Source organism: Ambystoma mexicanum, chromosome 5q (assembly GCF_040938575.1).
Source record: "Ambystoma mexicanum isolate Mex_15411 chromosome 5q, UKY_AmexF1_1, whole genome shotgun sequence".
Lineage (NCBI taxonomy): Eukaryota > Metazoa > Chordata > Amphibia > Caudata > Ambystomatidae > Ambystoma > Ambystoma mexicanum.
In genome coordinates this window covers 886,120,383-886,143,126 of record NC_090933.1, presented here as the reverse complement: position 1 = coordinate 886,143,126, position 22,744 = coordinate 886,120,383, and the positions used below count along the sequence as shown (strand labels likewise).

At 46.0% G+C, this 22,744-nt stretch overlaps 1 protein-coding gene across 2 annotated transcripts in view; it reads left to right on the top strand.

Moving 5' to 3' along the window:
* INTS8 (integrator complex subunit 8) overlaps positions 1-22,744 on the top strand; it is a 2,196,017-nt gene that overhangs the window by 1,282,918 nt on the left and 890,355 nt on the right. For both annotated transcript variants that reach the window (XM_069621379.1, XM_069621380.1), the window contains exon 13: positions 10,687-10,862. In XM_069621379.1, coding sequence (XP_069477480.1) covers positions 10,687-10,862 — 176 coding nt within the window. The remainder of the gene's footprint in view (positions 1-10,686; positions 10,863-22,744) is intronic.

Below are 22,744 nucleotides of genomic sequence, written 5' to 3'. Positions count from 1 at the left end.
ACCAAATGGCCCTCCTTCCCCGAGGAGCCCCCTGACAATCCGGCCATTGCATATATCGCCAACTCCGGTGGCGCCCGTGGTATAGTGTCAGCGCTTTATAAGATCCTTCAGGCTACTACCCCTACTCCCACCCTCAGGGCCCGAGGGGAATGGGCCGCCGAGCTGGGTCTGGAGGTATCGGATGGGACCTGGTCGGCTATGTGCCTACACACTCAAAAAGTCTCCCTCAATTTCCGTTTCCGCGCCATGCAATATAAACTTCTAAATAGACTGTACTATACCCCGTATAGGACCTCGAGGTTTGCCCGGGCTGCGGTGCATCCCTGCCCCCGGTGTGGGGCCATGGAGGCTGATCACTTACACATGTTCTGGGCCTGTAACAAGCTGCATAGATTTTGGGAAAGTATTCTAGAAACACTCACGGCTATCACTGACACTGTAATCGACCCCGACCCATTGGCTGTCCTATTCGGAATCTGGAAGACTGAGGACACCAGAGGCTCGGCTAGATTTCTTAACATTGGTTGCATGATAGCTAAGAAATGTATCCTTCAGTGCTGGAAAAGCCCCTTCCCCCCGACTCACCAGAAATGGCTTCACATGCTTACTTGGTCGCGCAACTGTGAAGAGGAATACATATCCATGCTCCCGGCCACCTCTCGTCCCAGAAACATCTGGTTGGAATTCAACTCATACCTGAACTGCCAAGGAGAGGGCATCTCCAGCTCTGTCTCGTCTCCCATCCCGTTGGCGTCCACTCCTACTGCATGAACCTTTACCTACGGGATTCCTAAGTGACCGTTGCTTGACACTGTTATCAACAATGTATTATGCTCTATGTACTGCTCCATCTCATGTTATCTGACCATGATTGTTGGCTTGATGTATGTACCATGCTGCCTCTGCCGCCAAAAATAAAAGTTTAAAAAAAAAGGAATGATCAGGGCCTCTCCACCTCCTGGTGGATTGATTCTGGGCTCAAGAGGATATTATAGCCCTCAGGGAGGAGTGTCAAAGCTTGTGACAGAGCTAGCTGTGAACCAAGTCTCTGTGAGAGTGAGGACATCAAGGTCAAGGTCTTCAAGGAGGTGGCCGATGTCAAAGGAGTGTTTGACAGCAGAGTGAGAGTTGAGAGTAGCTACGTCGAGCAGTTTGGCACTTTTAAAGGGCTTTCGGGCAGGGCACATGAATGGGAGAGATGCCTATCCAGAAGAAGGGGCTGAGTGCCCTGGACCATGACGGGGCCGTTTTGATAAACATTAATGAAGGTGATGGAGGAGTGGAAGGAGGCCAAGAGGACCTCCCATCGGATGCTGCCATTAATGGGAGAGGAGGCGAAAGGAGAGGGAACAGAGACCATATGAGGGGTCCATAGGTCTGTAGAGTGAGCAACAGAGAAGATGTTGGTGGAAGTCGTGTCTGGAGGAAGCGCTGATGGTGGGCATCAGCGATGAGCGGGCCTGGGTTGGAGACCATGGATATCCTACTTGAACGTTTTCCTTCCAGTCTTAGCGAAAGGGATAGAACTTTGTTACCGAACACTATTCCATCCCTTACTGTGAAACCACATTTTTTACCATACTCATGATACATATCATACCTAGTTCGAACTAGACAAGCATATGCTTACAAGGCCTCTCAGCCTAGTTGCTTCACTCCAGTATTTATTATGCTCCCTGTATAGATCTTCTTTGTGTTTTACTCATTGAACGGTCCCTATATTTATGTACAAGTTTAAATAATCGAAGAATAACCGGCCTTGCCTTCCGCACCTTAGTTCGCGTCAATGTATCGACCACTAAACCCCAAAAAGCACCCTCCACACCACCCATTCAAGTATTAGTGAAAACCTCATGTAAGCTCACTCCAAAAAATCTGACCCCTATCCTTAATAAACTACTAGAGGTACAACCTATATTGCCCCCTAACCCCAGATAGCATATCCCATTTCTACCACTTCTGCTTGAAACCCGCTATTGATGAAGCAGCCCCACTTAAATCTGAACTACCAGACCAAAATGAAGTAACTCCTGGTTCAACGGCAAACTTATTGAACTCAGAAGAAACAAAAGAGCATTAGGACTTCTCGCTAGAAAAAAACCCTCCAATGAATCCTATCACACAAATACAAATACTCAAATATCCCTCACAAAGCTAGCACATTGGATTTACATATCACTAATGCTGCCTCTAACAGCAAATAATTGTTTGCAATCCTTAGAGAATTGGAAACACCCATCCCTCCCCCGAGCCCAGCCATCGCTAGTAAAGCATTGTGCACCACCATACGGAATGCCCTAGCCACCAGAATCAAATCCCTCCAAGATAAAATGATTACAAAAAGAGCACTACTGGACCAGAGTGCCGACATCACCCTGATTGACCCGACTGAGAACTTAGCAACAGTAACTCAGTTTAACTTCACCCCAGTCACCCAAGACCAAGTAATCAAGACCATTGCTTTGCTCAAACCCTCTCATTGCAAAGGCGACAGCTTCCCTGCTAAACTAGTTAAATCTTGCTCTCCAACACTAGCTCCCATCATCACAAATGCTTCTTTCAGCACTAACTCGGTCCTATCAGACATCAAAGAAGCTTGGGTCACGCCCCTATTGAAAAAACCTACCCTAGACCCCACCATTCCCACTAACTATAGACCCCTTACATACAGTCCCCTTCCTCCTTAAAATAATCGACAAAATCACATACAGTCAAGTACAAACACACTTGGAAACAACCACCTACTAGTCGATAGACAATCTGGCTTCTGTCCCAAACACAGTACGGAGACAGCTTTACTTGATTTTAAAAATCAGATGGACGCTATCAGAGATTCTGGGAAACTATGCATTTTAATACTACTTGACCTGTCCACTGCGTTTCATTTAGTGGATCACGATAAATTATGCTTAGCATTATCTAAAAACTCTCAATTTTCACAAAATGCAACCTCTTGGATTAACTTGTTCTTATCAGAACGCACATCCAGAGTAGCCATAGGCGAGAAATCAGCGGATCCTATATCAGTCCCCATAGGTGTACCACAAGGATCGCTTCTCTCCCCCATGCAAGACAATGCTTACACGAAACACCTCTTTGCAGCACTAGATGCCATCAGAGTAATCTATACCAATTTTGTGGATGATACACAGATACTCATCCCAACCTCTGGTAACCAAGAACAAGACGCCACTGTCATAAATAAAATCCACTCCCTCATCCAGAACTGGATGACAACAAACAGCCTCTGCCTTAATGGCGAACAGACAGAGATTCTCATTGTAGGATCCCTAGCCCAATTGAAAAGATTGCATCAGGTCTATACCTCTATTGTTATAGATGGTTGGAGATGGGTATGGGAGTACCAAGTTAAGATTTTAGGGTTTTACCTTGATTCAAGCCTTACCATGAGTAAACGCATCAACTCGCTCATCTCTTCCACAGCCAAAGTCATTTCCCTCAGTAGACAATTTCTCTCTACACAAAACTGCATCACAATTGCTAGAGCGCTTATTTTGTCTAAGTTGGACTACTCTAATATACTACTGTTAGGCATCACGAAGAAAAATCTGGCCAAATTGCAATTGTAAAATAAAGCTCTGAGCATCCCTGGGTATTAAAAAAAGGGACCATATTTCACAGTCTACAAGAGATGTACACTGGCTACCCATACAAGCCAGAATACTGCACACAACTCTCACTACCACACACAAATGCATCACCCAAAACGCCCCTACCTATCTGAACGACTGTCTTACCCGGAAAACATCTACCAGGCTCCTTAGGTCCAACACTAGCACTCACCTACTCATCCCCTGCTTCAAGAATACTAGAACAGGAGAATCCAGCTTCACGTTTGCAGCTGCCAGGTTATGGAACTCACTCCCTGCAAACATTACACCCAATTCAAGATACTCCTTAAAACCTGGCTGTTCAATAAATTCTAATCCTTCCGTACCAGACAGATCACAATCCTAGGGCTGATGCAACTTGATGTAACTCTTCAACATTACTCTGTAACTATTAATGCTTATACTCTGTCAAGCTGATTTCTTCCTCATTTACAATGTATTGTTCTATGCCCTAAGTTCTTACTTCTTCTCTGTAACCAGCAAGTACTATGATTATACTGTAACCTACTCCGTGATACCTCCAGGTTTGGGCATATCAACAAATGCAATAAATAAAATAGGAGATAGGGTAGCAGTTTGAAAATATGGTAGAAATTTAGAGAACCATAGAGGGTGCGAGGAGGAAAAGGAGCGCGTGAGAAAGGAAAAGAAACACATCCCAGAGACATGCAACACAGGATGCACCAAAGGGGAGGGTTCACACAGTAAAAGGCACACAGGAAGCACAAGCAGGTAACACGCCACAAGTGGAACCCAGGAAAGGGTGGACGGAAGGCAGGGGGGCAACAGAGATCAACAGGCAAAAGGGGGAGGGGGACAGTGGCCACAGTAGTAACCAATAGGCCCTACAATAACCAACAGTGGTCAGCAGTAGGGTGTGCAGGGACGGAGCAGTCAATAACAGGCGTATAAGTTGAAGTACGCGCCCTGCGAAAACACCCAGATTCAACTTTCCTAGAAAGAGCGAAAAGGGCCTAGTTTATAACACGAGTAATGGAAAAACACCTTCTCCAGCATGGGGTCTGGCATGGATTCACATGCTCATGAATATTCCCTGTCGTCAGGCTGGGAATCCTCGGTAAAGAAAAAATCAGTATCAGTTTCGTTTCTGATCTGTCTTTCTTAGTAGTAACCAATCACTGACTCACTCAGCAGGGAGCTGCGCTCGTGCCACGAGTGGGAACTACGCCAGGACCAGGTGGATCGGCTCTTTCAACGGTGGGGCAAACCCCAGATCGACCTGTTCGCGACGGCGACGAACTCCAAGTGCCAGAGGTTCGCCAGCAGGTTTCCCCAGCCGAGGAGCATGGGCGCCGCTTTCTCGTTCCCCTGAGACAGCATGTTCCTGTATGCGTTCCCTCCGCTGCCGTTGCTGCTCCGTCTCATCAACCAGCTCAAGAGGTCCAGGTGCAGGATGATCCCCGTTGCACCGGCGTGTCCAAGACAGATCTGGTTCCTGGACCTTCTGAACTTGTCAGCGTCCCCACCTATCAAGCTGGTGACGGACGCGGATCTTCTCTCCAGAGAAGGAGGTGCCATTCTCCATCATGACCCCGGAGTCGTGATCTTGCATGCTTGGCTCCTGCAGCACTAGAGTTTGGAGGATATGATATCCCGGCTGACTGCAGAGAGGTTCTCGCAAAAGCCAGGGCGTCCTCAACTCTCAAATTTTATGGACATAAGTGGAAGAGGTTCTCTGTCTGGTGCCGTGCACAGAAGATTAACCCTCTGCGGATTACGGCCCCTCAAGTGTTGCCGTACCTACTGTCGCTGGCCAAAGCTGGACTGGCTCACGCCTCCATCAAAATACATCTGGCTGCCATTTCCCCATACACCAGAACTACAGGACGGGCGACCTTGTGGTCTCATCGCCTGGTGAAGGAATTTATGAAGGGACTATTCCGATCGTTCTCGCCGGTGAAGGCCCGTGCCCCGGCGTGGGAGCGCAATGTGGTGCTGACCAGGCTCATGGGGGCCCCATTCGAGCCTATGCACTCGGCGCCGTTGAAGTTCCTGTTGTGGAAGACAGCATTTCTTGTGGCCATCACCTCCGCACGACGAGTGGGAGAGATCCAGGCCCTATCTTGCAAGCCTCCATACTTGACTTTTCACGACACGAGGGTGGTGCTGAGGACGCACCCCTCCTTTATACCCAAGGTGCCGTCGGACTTCCACCTCAATGAGCCCTTGGTGTTGCCAGTTTTCTTCCCGTCGCCTTCGTCTCCGGCCGAGAGGACTTTCCACTCGCTGGATGTGGCTAGAGCACTGAAGTTCTACGTGGACCGCACAAAGAGTTTTCGGAAGACGTCACAGCTGTTTGTGAACTTTGGACCTGTGAATCAAGGGAAGGCTCTCTCGAAGGCTTCCATTTCCAGATGGCTCTCTGGCTGCATCATGCACTGTCACCGGTTGGCAAACCGACCGCTGCCCGGCCGTCCGAGAGCCCATTCGACCAGAGCGATCGCTGCTACCACAGCGTTCCTGTCTGGTGTGCCCCTGCTGGATATCTGCAGGGCTGCTACGTGGAGGTCGATGCACACCTTCACGAGATTCTACTGCGTCGATCGGGACTCCAGGGAGGAGTCCAGTGTCGGCCAAGCAGTGCTGCGCAACCTGTTCGCTTAAGGCGAGCCTGGTGAGGAGGTAAGAGATGCTTAATGTTGAGTTGTTGTATTGCTTAATGTTGAGCCTGTTGCCACCTCCCGTGGTTGTGCATGTGTATACTGCTATGTATTCTTATATTCATGAGCTTGTGAATCCATGCCAGACCCCATGCTGGAGAAGGAACTAGTTACTTACCTGTAACTGTTGTTCTCCAGCATGGGTCTGGCATGGATTCACATGCGAACCCTCCCTCCTTCCCCTCTGCGGCTCTTTACTTGGTCATACTGCCACTTTACGTGCTACCAAATCTGAGGCTGCCAGGGGAGGGGCTTAGGTAGAGGGCAGTCATTGGCTGGGGGCAGTATGACCCAGAGATCAGTGATTGGTTACTACTAAGAAAGACAGATCATAAACGAAACTGATACTGATTTTTTCTTTACCGAGGATTCCCAGCCTGACGACAGGGAATATTCATGAGCATGTGAATCCATGCCAGACCCATGCTGGAGAACAACAGTTACAGGTAAGTAACTAGTTCCTTTCCTAGAAAGATGGGAAAGGGCCTTGTTTTTAACACAACAGCAATTCAAAAACACCCAGAGTCATCTTTCCTAGAAAGAGGGAAAAAGGCTCACTGCAAAAATACCCAGATTTGACTTTTAGAGAGGCTAAACAATACAGTTCACCTAGATGTTCATGGGTGGTGAGATAAGAGGAATAAGTGTAATTGGAGGGCTTGGTCAGATTAGTGGGGTGCAGTGATTGCTGCCCCCCTCTCTGCACCACACTTTCTTTGTCAGTCGAAGCAGGTTGACTGCTGCAGGCGTCCTGTTTCCCTGGCTGAGACCGGCAGACAACATTTTGGCAGGATGTCCAATCTGTTGTCAGGGGCAGGTTGGGAGGCGATAGTGAACGAGGACGAGGAAGGGAAGCAGGCTCCAAGGCTGCGAGGCGTCAGGATGCATATCAAGTTAAACCAACACAGATATAACTTTAACATAGGAGCCAGAGCACAGAAATGACACTAGCACTCAATCCAATCTGGCTGGAAAATGCAGCGCTGAGCGTCGGTAACCCGAACACCTTCACCAGTTCAACCCTACAATGGCAGCATGCCCAATCTGGGGTCAGGCGTGGGGTGGGATGCGGGATTGAACGAGGAAGAGGAAGGGAAGCAGACTCCAAGGCCGCAAGGTGGCGGGATGCAGATAAAGTTACACCAACACAGATATAACTTAAAAATAGGAGCTGAAGCACAGAAACATCAAATACACAAAGAAAATATGACAATTCAATTAACAGAGACCATTATATTCAGTTTCTTGATAGTCTATTCGTAACCTGGGTGAGCCCCATCCCCAGGATTCAAGGTAAATCCAACTTCAATGTTCATCAAAAGAAATAAGGAAATCCACATACGTAGCAAAGTCTTAATTTAGTTCTCGAAGTTCAAATGTTAAGATAAAGTTTTGTTAAAGTTTCAACAACAACAAAGCTCTTCTTAGTGAAATAAAGACTTTCCACTTCCTCAAAATAGCATCAATGTTATTCTGAGCCGCAATGCTTTGCCACCACTTCCAGATATCCAAGAAGACTTGACACAGTTCAAAAGAAATACAACGTCTAGAAATGTTAGTTAACCGTAATTATGCTTCTATTCAAGATTAGGATTGACAAGGTATATTTGTCAGAAGGACTTCACAGTTCTGCTGCTCCTACTTCCACAATTTCACTTCTACTAGAGTTTACCATAATGACACACTCCTTTGCCTCATAGCATTCCACTTCAATTGTACCACTGAAGTCTTGCTTCCACTGACAATCGGATATGCAACCGCAGCTGCAGTGTTTTGATACCACCACAGCTTCAGTAATTTGTCTCAAGACAGTTTCTGACAATATTCACTTTAAGGTACTTCAGCACCTTCAAATAGGCAAGGCACTCTTCCTCTGAATTTCTCTCTTCAAAAGGGGCAGCCGCTTTGCCTCTCTTGTCCGTCTGCCATAATACAAACAAAGCGGTGATGGTTGGAAGGTTTAGAATGAATCTTAACCTCTGGCATTGCTCTGGGCAACCCTCCAGACCATCGTTCTTGAAAGACCATATGCAAATCAGGCTTGGTCCAGCCCGAACTGCTAGGTCACAAAATCCTTCTGCACGAGACCACAAGCATCGTCAAACATGTTTCGGCCTTGTTGGGCCTCATCGGTGTGGAGTAGCTTGGGTCTCTAGGCCCAGCATGCATGGGGCCCACGTCTGGGCATACCCGTCCCATTCGGTATGACAAAGCAAAAACAAAGAGGTGATGGCTGGAAGGTCTGCCATAATAAAAACTCAAGTTTGCCTTCATGATCCACTTCTCTCTTTCTCTCACAGCCTTTGGAAAGATTGGTTGTGTCAACTTCAAATAATGTTTATAAGCAGCAAGTTTCCCTTCCCCAACTTTGCCTTCACCTCTCTGCCATCTGTTAGGCAAGGTAATTGCACAGAACCCTTGGTGCCACTCTCTTGGATTCAGGTAATGCTTGCGCCCTTGTGTCTTAGGCAACATTTAACTTCGATAGGGCTCACAGCATTGGTTAAATTGTTGTCTGGTTCTGAGAAAGACGGCTTTCAATCTTGATTGAGGAATTATCTCGGCTTGGACAATGCTTGCTCTCTTCACCTGTAGATACAATGTTTAACCACTTAACTTCTTTTATGAGTAATGATTGTTCGTGTGAATAAAGAGGTACAGCTCAGTGTTCCTTTGAAAAGCTAAATTAGGCTCACACAACCACATCTTAATAGGTTTTGCAAAGGTTAAATGTCCAACAATGGTTTTCGTAACGTTTGTTCTCCGTAATGAGACACTCAACCACTTCTTCATATGTTTTACCGGGTTTAAGGGTTTAACAATGGTCTTTCGCAGCGTTTGCTCTTCACGCGAGTGAATGAGATTTTCCCGATCACACGTGAGTGCTACTTTTCCATTGTCCCCTTTTTAAAGACTCAACAAACAACTTCAACTTGCTTCTGCTTATACACCAGTGAATATTAAGCTGGATATTGTTACCGGCAGCTCTTGCGCAAGGAATCGGTACGCCGAGTTTGACTCACCGGCTTCTGTGATCCTCTTTCCACATGTTGCACAACTTCTACTGCTTCTGGCTTCACTTGGGACCCACACCCTTCCTCGTTGAAGGTGTCTCCGGTCCAGCCACTCAATTAAGGAGACCCTCTCGCTCCTGAGACCCCACGGCTTCACAACAGTGCCTCGCCTCGGACTCTGGCGCGTTTCTTGCACAGCAACTTCTGCAATTAGGCTCACTTGGGGAAAGGCAGTCTTCCTGCACGCCTTAGTTTGGAGGTACAGGACCCGCTCACAACAAGCAGGTGAAATCTGCTGCATCTGTGTTCCGGCGTCCCTCTGTTTCTCCCACTTCTGTCTGGATTGTCAATACCATGCCTCCATCTTTTTGTCTGGCTACTACTGCACACACTCCAGTTACATTTCCAGCTCCTAATTGCCTACACCTGAGCGGGCCTTTTATGTCTCCTTCAGGTGTGGGCTGTTAGGCTTAATTTCCTGACTACTGCTACAACATAACCCTTCAGTCCTTTCTCGTCCCAGTACTTATGGGATTATGGGACTTGGAGTCCTAAACAAAAAAGTTTGTCCTTTTAAATAACTTCTTGATTTTTATGGTAGATTTATTTCCCTTAGAATTATTTTAAGATAAACCATTTAACTTTTTATTACAGAGGAAGACAATTTACTTAGGTAATATTTCCAGATTCCTTTACATTATACCTTTGGGAGTAAGGGGGACATTTATTCTGAAATACCTTGATGGATCTTTTTGTTATTAAGGCGTGTTCAGGTTTTATGTAATTTGTGCCCAGAGCCACAGGTCTTGTGGTTCAGATACATCATAATGGTAATATGCCATTACCTGTTTTGGCAACCTTGAGAGTTTTTCCCTTTCAAAGGGCAAATATTGTGTCTCATCCTTTCAGGATCTCCTCATCATCCTGGGCCTTGTCTCCTCACAGGTGATCCTCCTGCTGTACACCACCCCCAAGGTCAGGACCACAAAGCGTCTGCCTTTCCCTGGTCACCTGGGAGTAGACTTTAGGCAGGGTTTCAGTGAGGGATCTGTAGGATTCTTCACAGGGTGGACAAAGCGTTAACATTTTAAACTCCAGTGATTGGGGGGATTTCTCCCGATCGTAGTTGCAGAGCAGGGTCATTGGCACTTTTGCGTTACCTGTGTTTTATTTCTTACTTTTTTGTCCTTTTAGCTTAGCTATTTGGTGTTGGGCTTCTCAGGTTTTTTTAAATTATTAATATTTGCAACATTAGAATGTACTGGTCAGACAGTCAATGCCGTGAATACACTGTTGTATTATTGTGTTCTCTGTTAGAAATACCTTCGCACCATAGTAATACATGCTTTGTTGTTCTAGGAATTTGTGTTTGAGTTTGGAAGACCTGCAGTTTGTTTTCATGATTTCTTCACATGACCTTTTTATAAAACTACTGAAAGATGACGAGAGAAAGTTACTCATTGACCAGATGAGGAAAAGATCACCCCGAGTTAATCTCTGCACCAAACCAGTAACCTCTTTTTATGATATTCCAGGTTAGTGTTCTGCCTTTGTAATAGCTGTCTTTGTATTTTGCAATCCTTTTCGTCTGCTTCTAAAACACTGATTTGTGATACACAACAGCATTTATATTTCATGCAGCATTGTTCCATGGTACGCTTTAAAAAAAAATTAAAAAAAATAATAATAATAAAGGTGCCTCTACCACATATCCAGTGTAACGATTTACAGGTTCTTGTTACTTCTCCCCAGAAGGAAGCCCTTCCCTATGAGTCTAGGGAGGTGAGACCCTATCCAATAGTCAAAAGAAAGACTATGCTTTCACGCTGGAGAGGGACTAGCTGTACGTGAATAAAATAGAGACAAGACTAACCTTCAGTGTTCAGGAAGCCCGGGAGATTTGAAAATGCAGAGCAACAGTGAAGCCAGATGGGAGAAAGATGGTCCGGACAGAGAGTGACCCATCCCATCACAGAAGCAAAGGGGAGACACACCGCTGACCCCAAAAGCAGGAAAGGATCTCCAGCCAGTGGTGCGACTTAAAGAGGGTGGACTGGGAGGCCCATAAACAGTGCCGAAACTGCCATTGCGTCAAGAGAAGTTGCCCATCGGCAGGAAGAATTAGACCGATCCGTGGAAGCCACAAGGATTGGGGGGAGCTGTCTGGACCCCTGCAGGAATAGCCAGCGATGCTCGTCCTTCAGCAAAAAGGTAACATGCATTGTACGAGACCCCGGAAGGGGGCAGGGCATAGCACCAAGGCTGCACATAATCGTCACAGTAGTGACACACACATCCTTAAGAGTAACGTTTTCTTCAGGAGTGAACTCCCTCATCACAGTAGTGATACCCAAAGAATCGAGTATTACTCGGGCGTGTTCTCCCTCGTCAAAGTGATTCCCAGAGACCCAAGAGTCAAATATTACTCAAGGGTTTTCTCCCTCATCACAGTGATTACCAGAAAACCAAAAGTCAAGTAGTACTCGCCTAACAACAAGCCATGTACTATGTGCAGTAAGTTGGGTTAGTCAGAATCCTCTGGTGGGAGCACAAACAAAATGAGCATCAAGTTTAACTCTTGCTCGACCCCCATCCAGAGCTTTAATCCAATCCAACAATTCCTTAACTGCCAGATCTTGCTGCATGCACACCAGATATGCTAATAAGTCTCTCTCACCACATGGCCTCCAGCACAACAGCCTCACCCTGGGGTACATTTTAGAAAGATCAGTTGGTGCATATTGCCATAATGCAATGCCTTAATGCAATGCAATGTAATCTGTACTAATAGGACAAGATAGGAATGCATTGAAAGACTATGCACATATCAGCTTCCAAAAAGCATCCAACACTAAGGCCTATGGTACCATCATAGTGCAATAAAACAAAGATTTTCTATAAGGCCTTTCATACCCCTATAGCTATTTAACAGCTTTTAAAATGATGTAAGCTCTCTTTCTTGTCTCGGGAGGATAGCTCGGGGGCAATGCGCTCGCCTTGGAAGCAAGATAACACGGAGCAACACAGGTTTGATCACTGTGTCCGCCCTTACAAACCTCTGGGTATTAAGCGCATTATAAATAGCCAATTACAGTTCTTACTTCTTCCATCTACTTTGGGAGCTGAGAACATCCCCTTAAATTGCAGATACGGAAAGCTGGCCAACTTATTTCTCTACCTCAAGCTGGGGAAGGGAAATAAAGGTGCCCGCCCCACCCCAACCTTGGACCAAGTTTGGAGTCTAGTGATTCATCAGCATCGCCTCGAATTGGTGGAGACCACAGAAGCAAATAAGTCAAAGGCTATATTGAAAGTGATCTAGTGCTCTTCTGCTTCCTACATAGGACTACAACACTGCCAATTCTGGGGGTTCCTGTACCTCCCTACCTCCTACTTTAACTGGAGCAGGGCTACCCATTGCTTTCCCTCTCCCCTGGGCCCCCTTTCATCTTAAGTGGTCTATCATTTCTCTTAGCTGGGCTGCTTCATAGTATTGTTCTAAGTTTGGGGAATCCCTCCCCCCTTTCCTCTTCGGGAAGAACCAAAATTCTATACACAATACAGGGTTTCTTATTTGCCCATATAAATCACAGTAACAAACTCTTAAACTCCAAGATAAAGGACTCTGGGATTCTGATGAGCAGAATCTGGAATGGAAAAAGAACTCTAGGTAGGATGTTCATCTTATTTGCAGCCAATCTCCCCAACTAAGACGGTCCTATCTTTGTCAATTTTCTGAGATCATACCTCACTCCACAAGGGAGGAAAATTAGCCTCATATAAATAGTCTATTGATTTTGTCACCTGAACTCTCAAATACTTTATGGCTTCCATCTTAAGCCTGAACAGGAATGCGTTTAGATCTTCTACAGAATCACCATCTCTTCTCTGTGTAGAAGCAACATGACCAACTTGAGATGATTAAATAAAAATCCTGTGCTTTTCCATGTTTCTCTAGTACCTCCAAGAGGCACGATATAGAATTAATATAGGGACTGTGGTGTACTAAAATACATTTACTGCAAACAGCCCCAATTAATAATCTTTCTCTCGCCCACCTAAAAGCCTTTGATATGTTTCTCCTCACTGATCACTGCTGGCATGGGGCTTCATTGTCAATGAAAACATCAGGGGGAGAGCTGACAGCCTTGTCTCGTCTAAACCCCTCTGTCAGTATCCCATTGAACCTCACTCTTGCTGTAGAGTGGAAATACCATCCCATTACAAGGTCTAAAAGTGCTGCAAGCTATTTTGCGCCAGTGTGTACCCTACTAGAGCCTGATTTGCACAAAACCAACCATTAACAGGAGCTACTTTTGGCTCACCAGGCCAACTGGTGCCTTACAAACATGCATGACATTAACTTTGAGTTTTGTAGAATGTAAATAAAGAAGAACCAGGACACATTCAAATATAATTGATCATACATAATGGCCAAAAAGTTGGTGTGCATCTAATGTACAAGTTAGAATTGCAGTGCGCTGTGTACTCGCTTCAGGTTCCCCAGTGGTGGCTCCTGCCTACTGGGTGATGCCGGACACCCAGGAGCTGCCTCTCTTCCCTTCTCGCTAGTCCCACTTGGTAGACTTTATTCCGAAGTACTGCCATGAGGAAGATGTTTTGTTTTTATTATTATGGTATTTGAGTGCAGAACTACCTTCGAGAAGCAACAGAGCGCTTTACAGAGGTATGCACCAAAACAGATGCATAACAGCGCTTTAGAGAGGTGTACAACATTACAGGTGCATAACGGAGCGCTTTTCCTTGGTATTACCAGAACAGATATACAGCAGGGGGTAGGATACAGAGTGGGACAGAGGTGGGGTACAGCTGTACCAGGTAGCGTCTAGCGAGTCAGTTGGCACGAGGGGTGACGTGATGGCCTAGATGTTGAGGATGGGAGACTCCTTGAAGAGATGGGTCTCGAGAGCTTTTCTGAATTGTAGGAATGTGGGGGTGAGTTTGATGCAGACAGGGAGGTGGTTACATAGTCTTGGGGGCATGGGCAGAGAAGTCTTGTTTTTGGTCCTTGCCTTTTTGCAGCAGCAGATTTAAAGTATGCTCTTGTCCTGGCTTCTGGTGGTACGCTGTCTGCCCCTGCTGCATTGTTTATCCGTGAGGCAGCTGGGTCATTTGATTGATTGATTGATTTATTTATAGAGCGCTTTGCACCAAAGCGCTGTACATTGGAACAACAAATACACAGAAATAACAAATTAACAGTGTGAGCAAAAAATGACAACTTGAATCATTCCATAAAACAGTGTAAAGAGCAATTACTTGAGGGGGGGAGAAGTGGAGTGGGAGTTGGAGAGTTGAGGGGACTAGGAGAGAGAGAGAGAGAGAGAGTAAAGGGAGAGGGGGGAGAGGAATTGAAGAGGGGAAGTCAGGGGGTGGATACGAGAGGGCAGGAGGGGGCTTCACGGAGGAGGATGGAGAAGAAGGGATTTAAGGGAGGTGCGAAATGAGGCGAGGGTGGTGGAAGATCGGATTAGGAGGGAAGTAAGCCATGGTTGAGAAGGTTTTTGAGTAGGGCGGAAGAGAGAAAGGGGGTAGAGTTGGTCAAGAGTAGTAGTGATAGAAGATGAAAGGGAGGAGAGAGCATCATCGGGAGAGTAGTGCAAAGTCTTGGTGAGATGGGAGAGAAGAAGAGCAAGTGTGGGAGAAGAGGGTAGATCAAAATTACGCAAGTCGCGACATGAGAAGATTGGTGGGAAGGGATTAGTATTAGTGGAGGGTGAGGGAGGAGAAAGGGAGAACAAGAGTAAGGTATGATCAGAGAGATAAAAAGGAAGAGAAGAGACAGGGGAGGAGGAGTTAAAGATGAGGTCAAGAGTTGAACCAGAGGAGTGCGTAGGGGATGAAGGAAGAGGGGAGAGGAGGTAGGAATCAAGGCTGGAGAGGAGGGGAGAAGATTGGGGGGAGGAAGGAAGATGAATATTAAAGTCGCCAAGTACAGTAAGAGGAGGGGGGGGGGAGAAATAAGTGAGAGGAGTTGATCAAGGTCTTCAAAGAAGGAGGAGAGAGGTCCAGGGGGACGATAGATGACCAGGAAGGAAATAGGATGGGGAGAGGAGAAAGACTTGTAGAGGAATTCAAAGGAAGGGAAAGAGGGGAGAGTTGAAGATGAAGAGGAGGAGATGAATTTGGAGTGGTACAGGAGACCGACGCCACCACCACGGCCAGTGGGACGGGGGATATGGAGGAAAGAGGAAGAGGAGGTTGTGAGGGAAGCGGGACAGTGGTGTTATGAGGAAGAATCAAGGTTTCAGTGAGGCAGAGGAAATGGAGGTTAAGACGGAAGAATAGATCTAGAGTAGCAGCGGCTTTGTTACAGATGGATCTGGCGTTCCAAAGAGCTATGTTCATGAGGGCAGCATGTTTAGCAGTGGGGGGGTAGAGAAGGTAATGACGGTGAGAGGGGGAAGGGGGGTGGCAGGGGGAATGAGGGAGAGGATAGTGATGGGGCCAGGGCATAAGGAGGAGAGTAGAAGGGGGAAGGGATGGGAGGGGGGGAAGGGATGGGAGGGCGGGTGAGTTGGAAGAAAGATATGTTGGATCGCATAGGCACAGTGGAAGCAGGAAATGGGGATTCGATAAGAGGAGTCTAATTGGAGATGGCGTCAAAGGTGGACTCGAGACAGTGGTAGGAGACAACTGGGAGGGTCCAAGAGATTCAAACTGCAGTAGAAGTCCAGGTGCTTGAGGCAGGGAAGCGAGGAGGTAGTTCCGAATTGTAGGAAGGAGGTCAGGGGCTCAGTACTGAGGATGACCGGCAGGAGGAAATAAGGTCAAAGGGAGTAGGGACTCTAGGTCGTGGGTGAAAGAGAAATGGCGCCAAAGGCAAGAAAGTGAATAGCGGAAACAGACCGTTACAACTGAGTGACAGGATACCAGGGTTACAGAACTAGTTCAGGGGGATGACAAGGAGGGGCTCAAAGTCATAAGGAGTGGGTACACAAAGTGGTGGCTGGGAAGACCAGCGGACCGCAGTAGGTGGAAGAGTTAGAGTAAAGAGCGCTACCACAACGCAGGAGACAAAGGACAAAGGACAATGGATGGGAAGGTAGACACCCAAGAGGAATTAATGCTGGTATCAGGAGTAGATGGAGGCAAACGAGGGTAGGATCCGAAATCTGATCTGGACATAGAACTCCACAGAGTAGAGATGGGTTGGGAGATGTGCAGAGTGCTGTGAGGGCCCTGTGTAGTAGAGAGGGGCAAAAACAGAAGAGCAGGACCACCGGGACCCAGTGTGGGTGAGGGGGGATCCCACAGTGCAGACCCGGCAATAGGGCAGGAGGGGGCTGCACAGAGGCCAAATCAACATCAAACAACATAGGCCCAGTCCTCAGGGCCCACTGGGGCCCCATGTGCAGAATAGGAGGTCCAGCTCAGGTGCGTTGAGGGCGGGCACCAAGGGCCAAGTAGTGTCCGGCAGCAGGAGAGACCTCGAGGCCGGAGTAACGTTGGCCCCGTGGACCACTACAGCAGCGTTCAAACCCGGATCTAGGAGAGGGTGTTCGGGGCTGCACAGGGCGTGCAGAGAGTCCAGGGATTGCCGCCAGCGAGGTGTACAGAGTCAGCAGGGGGAAGATCGGCGACCAAGATGGTTGTAGAGCGGGAAGGATCCCGCAGGGTCGGCCCGGAGGCAGAGCGAGAGGAGGCCGCTCCGAGGCCCGAAGTGACTCCGATCAGGTCGGACCACGGATCACAGTGCCCACCGGGACTGAGGCGCACTGAGGAATCGGGCAACGGCCCAACAATGGCCCTGTGGACCGCAGCAGCCGCGCTCATTCCTGGATCCAGGAGAGGGAGTTCGGGGGGTGCACAGGGCAAGCAGAGGGTTCAGGGATTGTCGTCGGCAAGGTGCACAGTGTCAGCAGGGGGGGGGAGGAAGACCGGCGTCCAAGATGGCAGCAGGGCGGGAAGGATCCCGCCAGGTCAGCCCGGAGGCAGAGCGGGAGGAGGCCGCTCCGAGGCCCGACCGACTCCGAACCGGTCTGACCTACCCACAGTGCCCAACGGGACACCAGCGCAATGAAGAATCCGGTGTGATGAAGAATGGCACCGGGAAACAGGCGCAATGCAGGCGGGTTCAGAGGGCAGTGCGGTCTGGCAGCAGGAGGACTATGAGGCCGGTCCAGTGATGGTTCTGCGGACGGCTCCGCGGCACTCAGACCCTGAGCCAGGAGAGGGGGTCCGCGCAGTACAAGGCAGGTGATCAGTGGCTGGACGGGACGACCGCCGCTCCAGAAGTCTGCAAGGCGGGAAGGAGCTTGCAGGGCCAGCCCGAAGAAGGATGAAGGAGCGGGAGGAGGTCGTCCCGGGGCTCGAGCTGACGTTGGCCAAGGCGGGTCCGATTTTCGGTAGAAATGCGGCCAGAGGAGCCCCAGGAGGTGAGTTTCAGGAACGGGGAAAAGAGAACTGCAGAATTGCAGTTTAAACTGCTTTCATTTTAGAAAGATTTGAGGGCGATTGCCTTATAGATGATGCAACAAGACTTGAAGGTAGTAAGTGCATGCAGTGGGAGCCAGTGAAGGTTGATGAGGGCCGGGGTGAAGTGGTCCTATCTGTGTAGACCCTTGATGAGGCGTGCGGCCTCATGTAGGGCACTTCTCAGGGGCACAAGGGGGGATGACGAGAGGCCTTTGAGGAGTGCACTGCCCCCATCCAAGTGTTATAGGACCAGTGCTTGAACAGTGGATCTAAAGCTGTCCGGAGGGAGGGAATAGCTTCAGCTTTCGCTGGAGGGAAAGCTGATGCCAAGCTGTCTGAGTTTTCTAAGCTATGTGTGTCTTGAAGGAGAGGTTTTTGTCGATGTGGAACCCAAGGGACTTGGCGCAGGAGTTGAGCTCGGGTGTGAAGCTTTGCATCTTTATCCCCATGCGGTTTGTGTCTCTTGCGCACTTTCAAGCTCCTACCGGTCCCCGAAACAGGCAGGTTACCTTTGTTAGCCTTGGACTCTGGGCCGGTTCTTGCTGGGTGCTCAAGTCTTCTCGCCAGGCTGTGCTGACGTCTCTGGCTTCTGCTGCTCTCACTCTGCGTACCTTCTTCCTGGTGTGGGTGCCATTACTGGGCCACTCGATACACCTCCCAGATGTCGTGCCACCATCTGCCAAGCTCCAGTCACAACCCTGACCTGCCCCACAACACCAGGCAAAGAACTCGGGAGCAGAATGCTCTCTGCTATCTCACTGCGTCCTGCGTTTCTCCTTCGAACTTCCCGGGCTGGACTGTCATTCGTGCTGGTATGCAGCTCCCTTTCTCAAAGTCCTTCGTTCATTTTTATATATTTCTCAAAATATTGGGTAACGGCCTCACCTTCCTACCCTCATGAGAAGGGGTTCACCCCTAAGGAGAAGTGAAAACGTCTAGTGAATCATCACAATTGCCATTGTGAATTGACCAGTGTTATCCAATTATAATCTATATTCATCACTACCAGAACATGGCCAGAACAGCACACCCTTTGAATAGATCTAGCTGTAGCCAAGTAGCCCCATGTTACCTCGACCAACAGGCAATCAATTTGCTAGTATGTCTGATGGGTTGGAATGCGAGAAAGACATACAAGCTTTCATATCGGGATTGCGTAATTCCACACATATAGCAGAAAAAAGTGATACATTTCTTTCTTATTTTTAAACCTAATGCCCTCTTGTCATCTGCCTCCTGTAATACTCCTCTCTCTTTAAGGAGTACCAATCCAGCCATGGGCCAGATACAAGCTTAAAGTCTCCTCCAAGCAGCAAAAGGCCTAAAACCAGCCATAATGATTCCAAGTGCATCCTTTCAAAATTATCCTTGTCTCAGATTAGGGACATATACCAGATTCCAATGTCACCATTGTGTTTTTCTATAAGGACGTGAAACAAAATAAGCCTTTCCTGGAGCCTCTTCTGATTAGGCCTAAATGTGAATGGTTTGTATTTTTTTAATTAATCTGGATCCCTGCATTGCATTACAAAACCAATTACAACCAAAAACCAACCATGCTTTTTCAATTGCTTGCCCCAGACTCTGGAATTCACTACCACTGTCGCTAGTGTATATTTGATTTTAATTAGTTCAAATGTGGTTTGAAAACATATTTATTTATTAATTTCGTGTATACAAGTATAATATTTGTAAACTTTGTAAAAACATTGACAAACACATTACCGATAAAAACATAACCTAATCTAAAACGTTCTGTAAAAATGTCATAATCACTAAATCCATATTACAATCCTCACTGTTTAAAATCCTTGACCAAAACAATCCTGTACACAAAAAATATTCATGCGACACAAACTTGGCAAACAATTCTAGGCATGTAAGGCATAACAATCGACTATCAAATGTTTTAGCATTTCAACTGTCAAGACCACAATGTCTACAAATTCTTTAGGCATAAGGCTGATTTTCTCTTGCACCCAAAACTTCTCTAGTTGGCAATACATTCAATTTAAGACGTAACAAGGTATCCCTATACACCTTAAAGTGTTTTTGTAAATAGGATGGAAGGAAATTAAAAGATTTAACTTCATATTGAATATGATAATAAAGATGATTCATAGCTAAACTACGATTTTCTATCCAATCGTCCTCAAACACTTAATTTTTATTATTCGGATTGGCAATGAGCTTGTTCATTGAGCCATTATTAATAGTGTACAGAGGAGCTTTTCCTTCCACGTCCCCAAAACTTTACACCTAATCCTGATCATTTTGTTGTTCAAATCACAGAACAAAGTATTTTCCTAAACAATTGTAGAAGACTCCATGTAGCACAGGCACGTAAGGAAATTAATCCCAATTCATGCCTCAAAATAGGAATGGGAGGTCCCTGAGATAGAGATAAGGCCTTTCTCCATAAAAGCGCTTCAACTCTATCCCTATTTGGTGGCAACAAACCTGATTCCACGCCATAAAGTAGGCGTGGCAACATTTTTGGATGGTAATATTTAAGAATTATCTGTCGCAATTCCATAGCACTAGCCACAGCGTGCTTATTCAAGCTTTGCTGATCATTACTTTTAGTTTGCTTTGCCTCAATCATTAGCCCCATGTATTTAAACGAAGGTACTATCTCTAAGCAAAAGTGATTTGACCACCAACTAGGTTTGATTTTACCTAGTTTAGTGTAACTTATCATTAAGACCTGAGAGAGATTTCATAATGTTTAGTTTCAAGTATAAATTAGAACAATAAACATTTTTTGCCGTAATAGAACGATGAAGGCCTATCGGAGTCAAATCAAAGAATAATATAATCTGCATATGCCAAATAGTTTAGAAGAATATTGCAGAGTCTCGAGGATAGTTTTGGATATTCTGAAAAATGTGACCAAGGTCGCAGATATAGCATTTTTTTTAAATGGCACAAGTACACTGCATTGGCGAAGGCTATGGTAAGTAGGAATACACTTTGTTGTCTGTCCCATTTAATCCAAACAGATTTTTACTTTTATCTTGAGTGCAAGAGTATTACAATGCTAGGAATGCCCTTTGGACACCCAAAATGTTTCCAATTTGCCCATAAGACTGCCCTATTTACGCAGTCAAAGGCCTGTGAGCTGTCTAGGAAGGCACAATAACAAGGTTGATTCTCCAACTTAGACTGCAATTGTACAATATTAATTAGAAAACAATTTAATGAAGTGCCTATGCCGACCCTAAAGCCAGATTAACATCAAAGCATCCCATTTGAAGATGCCCACACCTGTAATTCTTGAAGAATATGCCTACAAAATATTTAGATTTTTGAGTCCAGAAGAGAGATTAGGCGGTAATTTTTGGGCAGCATCCTATTTACACTCTTGTATATACACATTATTAAAGTTTCCTTCCAAGAACAATGAATTATATTTAGCAACAAAATATTTATTAAAAGGCTATATAAAATTGCTGTTCATATGGAAACATTTGATTGTAATGTAGCATTGGCAAGAATTAGTAATGTGATCATTTGATAGTCCATTTGTACAAAATCCAGCCATTTGTCATTCAAAATATACGGTGGGAACTCCTTCCCTACCAGTGCATATCAATTGGTAAAATGGTTTTACCAGACCACTGCTGCAATTGGTTGGGACTGGAGGGACCTTTGAGTTTCAGGAGCATTCAGCAGACACCAAAAGGTTGCTTCATCTTTCTACAGCTGCCAACATAGCTTCAGCATCAGCTGCATATAGAATAGCCCTTTGACCCCTGATCCAATTTCTTTAGCTAATTTTTAAGGTATGGACATCTATTTTAAAATGTGGATCTTTATTTAGTTTCTTTAATGACCTATGCAGAAAACCTTTTTTTTTACGCTCACTACAGAATCGAATGTATTTGTTTTTCTTTTATCAGAGAATGATTTTTTTCTGAACAAACTAGTTCTGAAGCAATTTCTGGACAGCAATATCATGGGATAGAGTGTCAAGCAACAGGTCCTTAGAGCAAAGATCACATGATAAAATCGTATTATTAAAGACCTCAGCCAGACCCAGTTTCCATATTAAAGTATGGTCCCTAGGATGGACCTCCACAATAAGATTTGGATTTATATTCAAAGCCTGTACAAGTCTACAGAAAGAGCAAGAAGGCAGTGATCGCTTGTTTCACTTATCTGTACTACCCTGTCTGCTGCCTTAACTCAGCACCTGCCACATGCTGGCTGCACTACCATTTTTGTTGTTTTCATTATTTATTTATTATTTATTCTGTTCTTTTGCTCCGCACTTTCCACTTCTCCCTCCTTCCTTGCACATTTCCCCTCCCCCCTCTCCCATGCACTTGCGTATTTTCAATGTCACTGGGCCTAGTAAGATAGTTGTTTTGTTCTCCCCTGTTACCCTCCCTTGCCTTGTGCTCTGAAACACTTGTGTATGAGCGCGATAGAAATAAAATTTCAATTTAATTCATAAAATTCCAGAAATATTTAACATTCAATGACCTTAGGCAATTTAACATTTCTTCTGCATCTGTTTGGAGAATCCTGGCTTTGTAATTTCTCACCCAATTTTGTAATTGTTTGATCTTACCAATTTTCTCCATTTGTTCCGAGTACTCCATGGCACTCTTTTTGATGTGCTTAATGGCTAGCCTCATAATCCTTTTTTGCTGGGCAAAATCATTATTATACTTATGGCATTTCTTATTTATGGTCCCAGTACTTGGCTTTTTACTCTTTTTTTTCTTTTTTTTTTCTTTTAGTAGTTCGATTAACTACTTCACCAAAAACCACATCAAAATGATCATATGTGAATGTAAATAGCTTCCAATCGTATGAAGTAGAACAACAAACATCCTTTAACTCATGATTAGTTTTGTGGATATGTGAAGCATTCCATGTAATTCTATTTGATGCAGAATGCAGGTATACTATTTCATTATACAATTCACAGGATCAAGTTATCCCAATTTTAAATGTAATCTCCAGCACA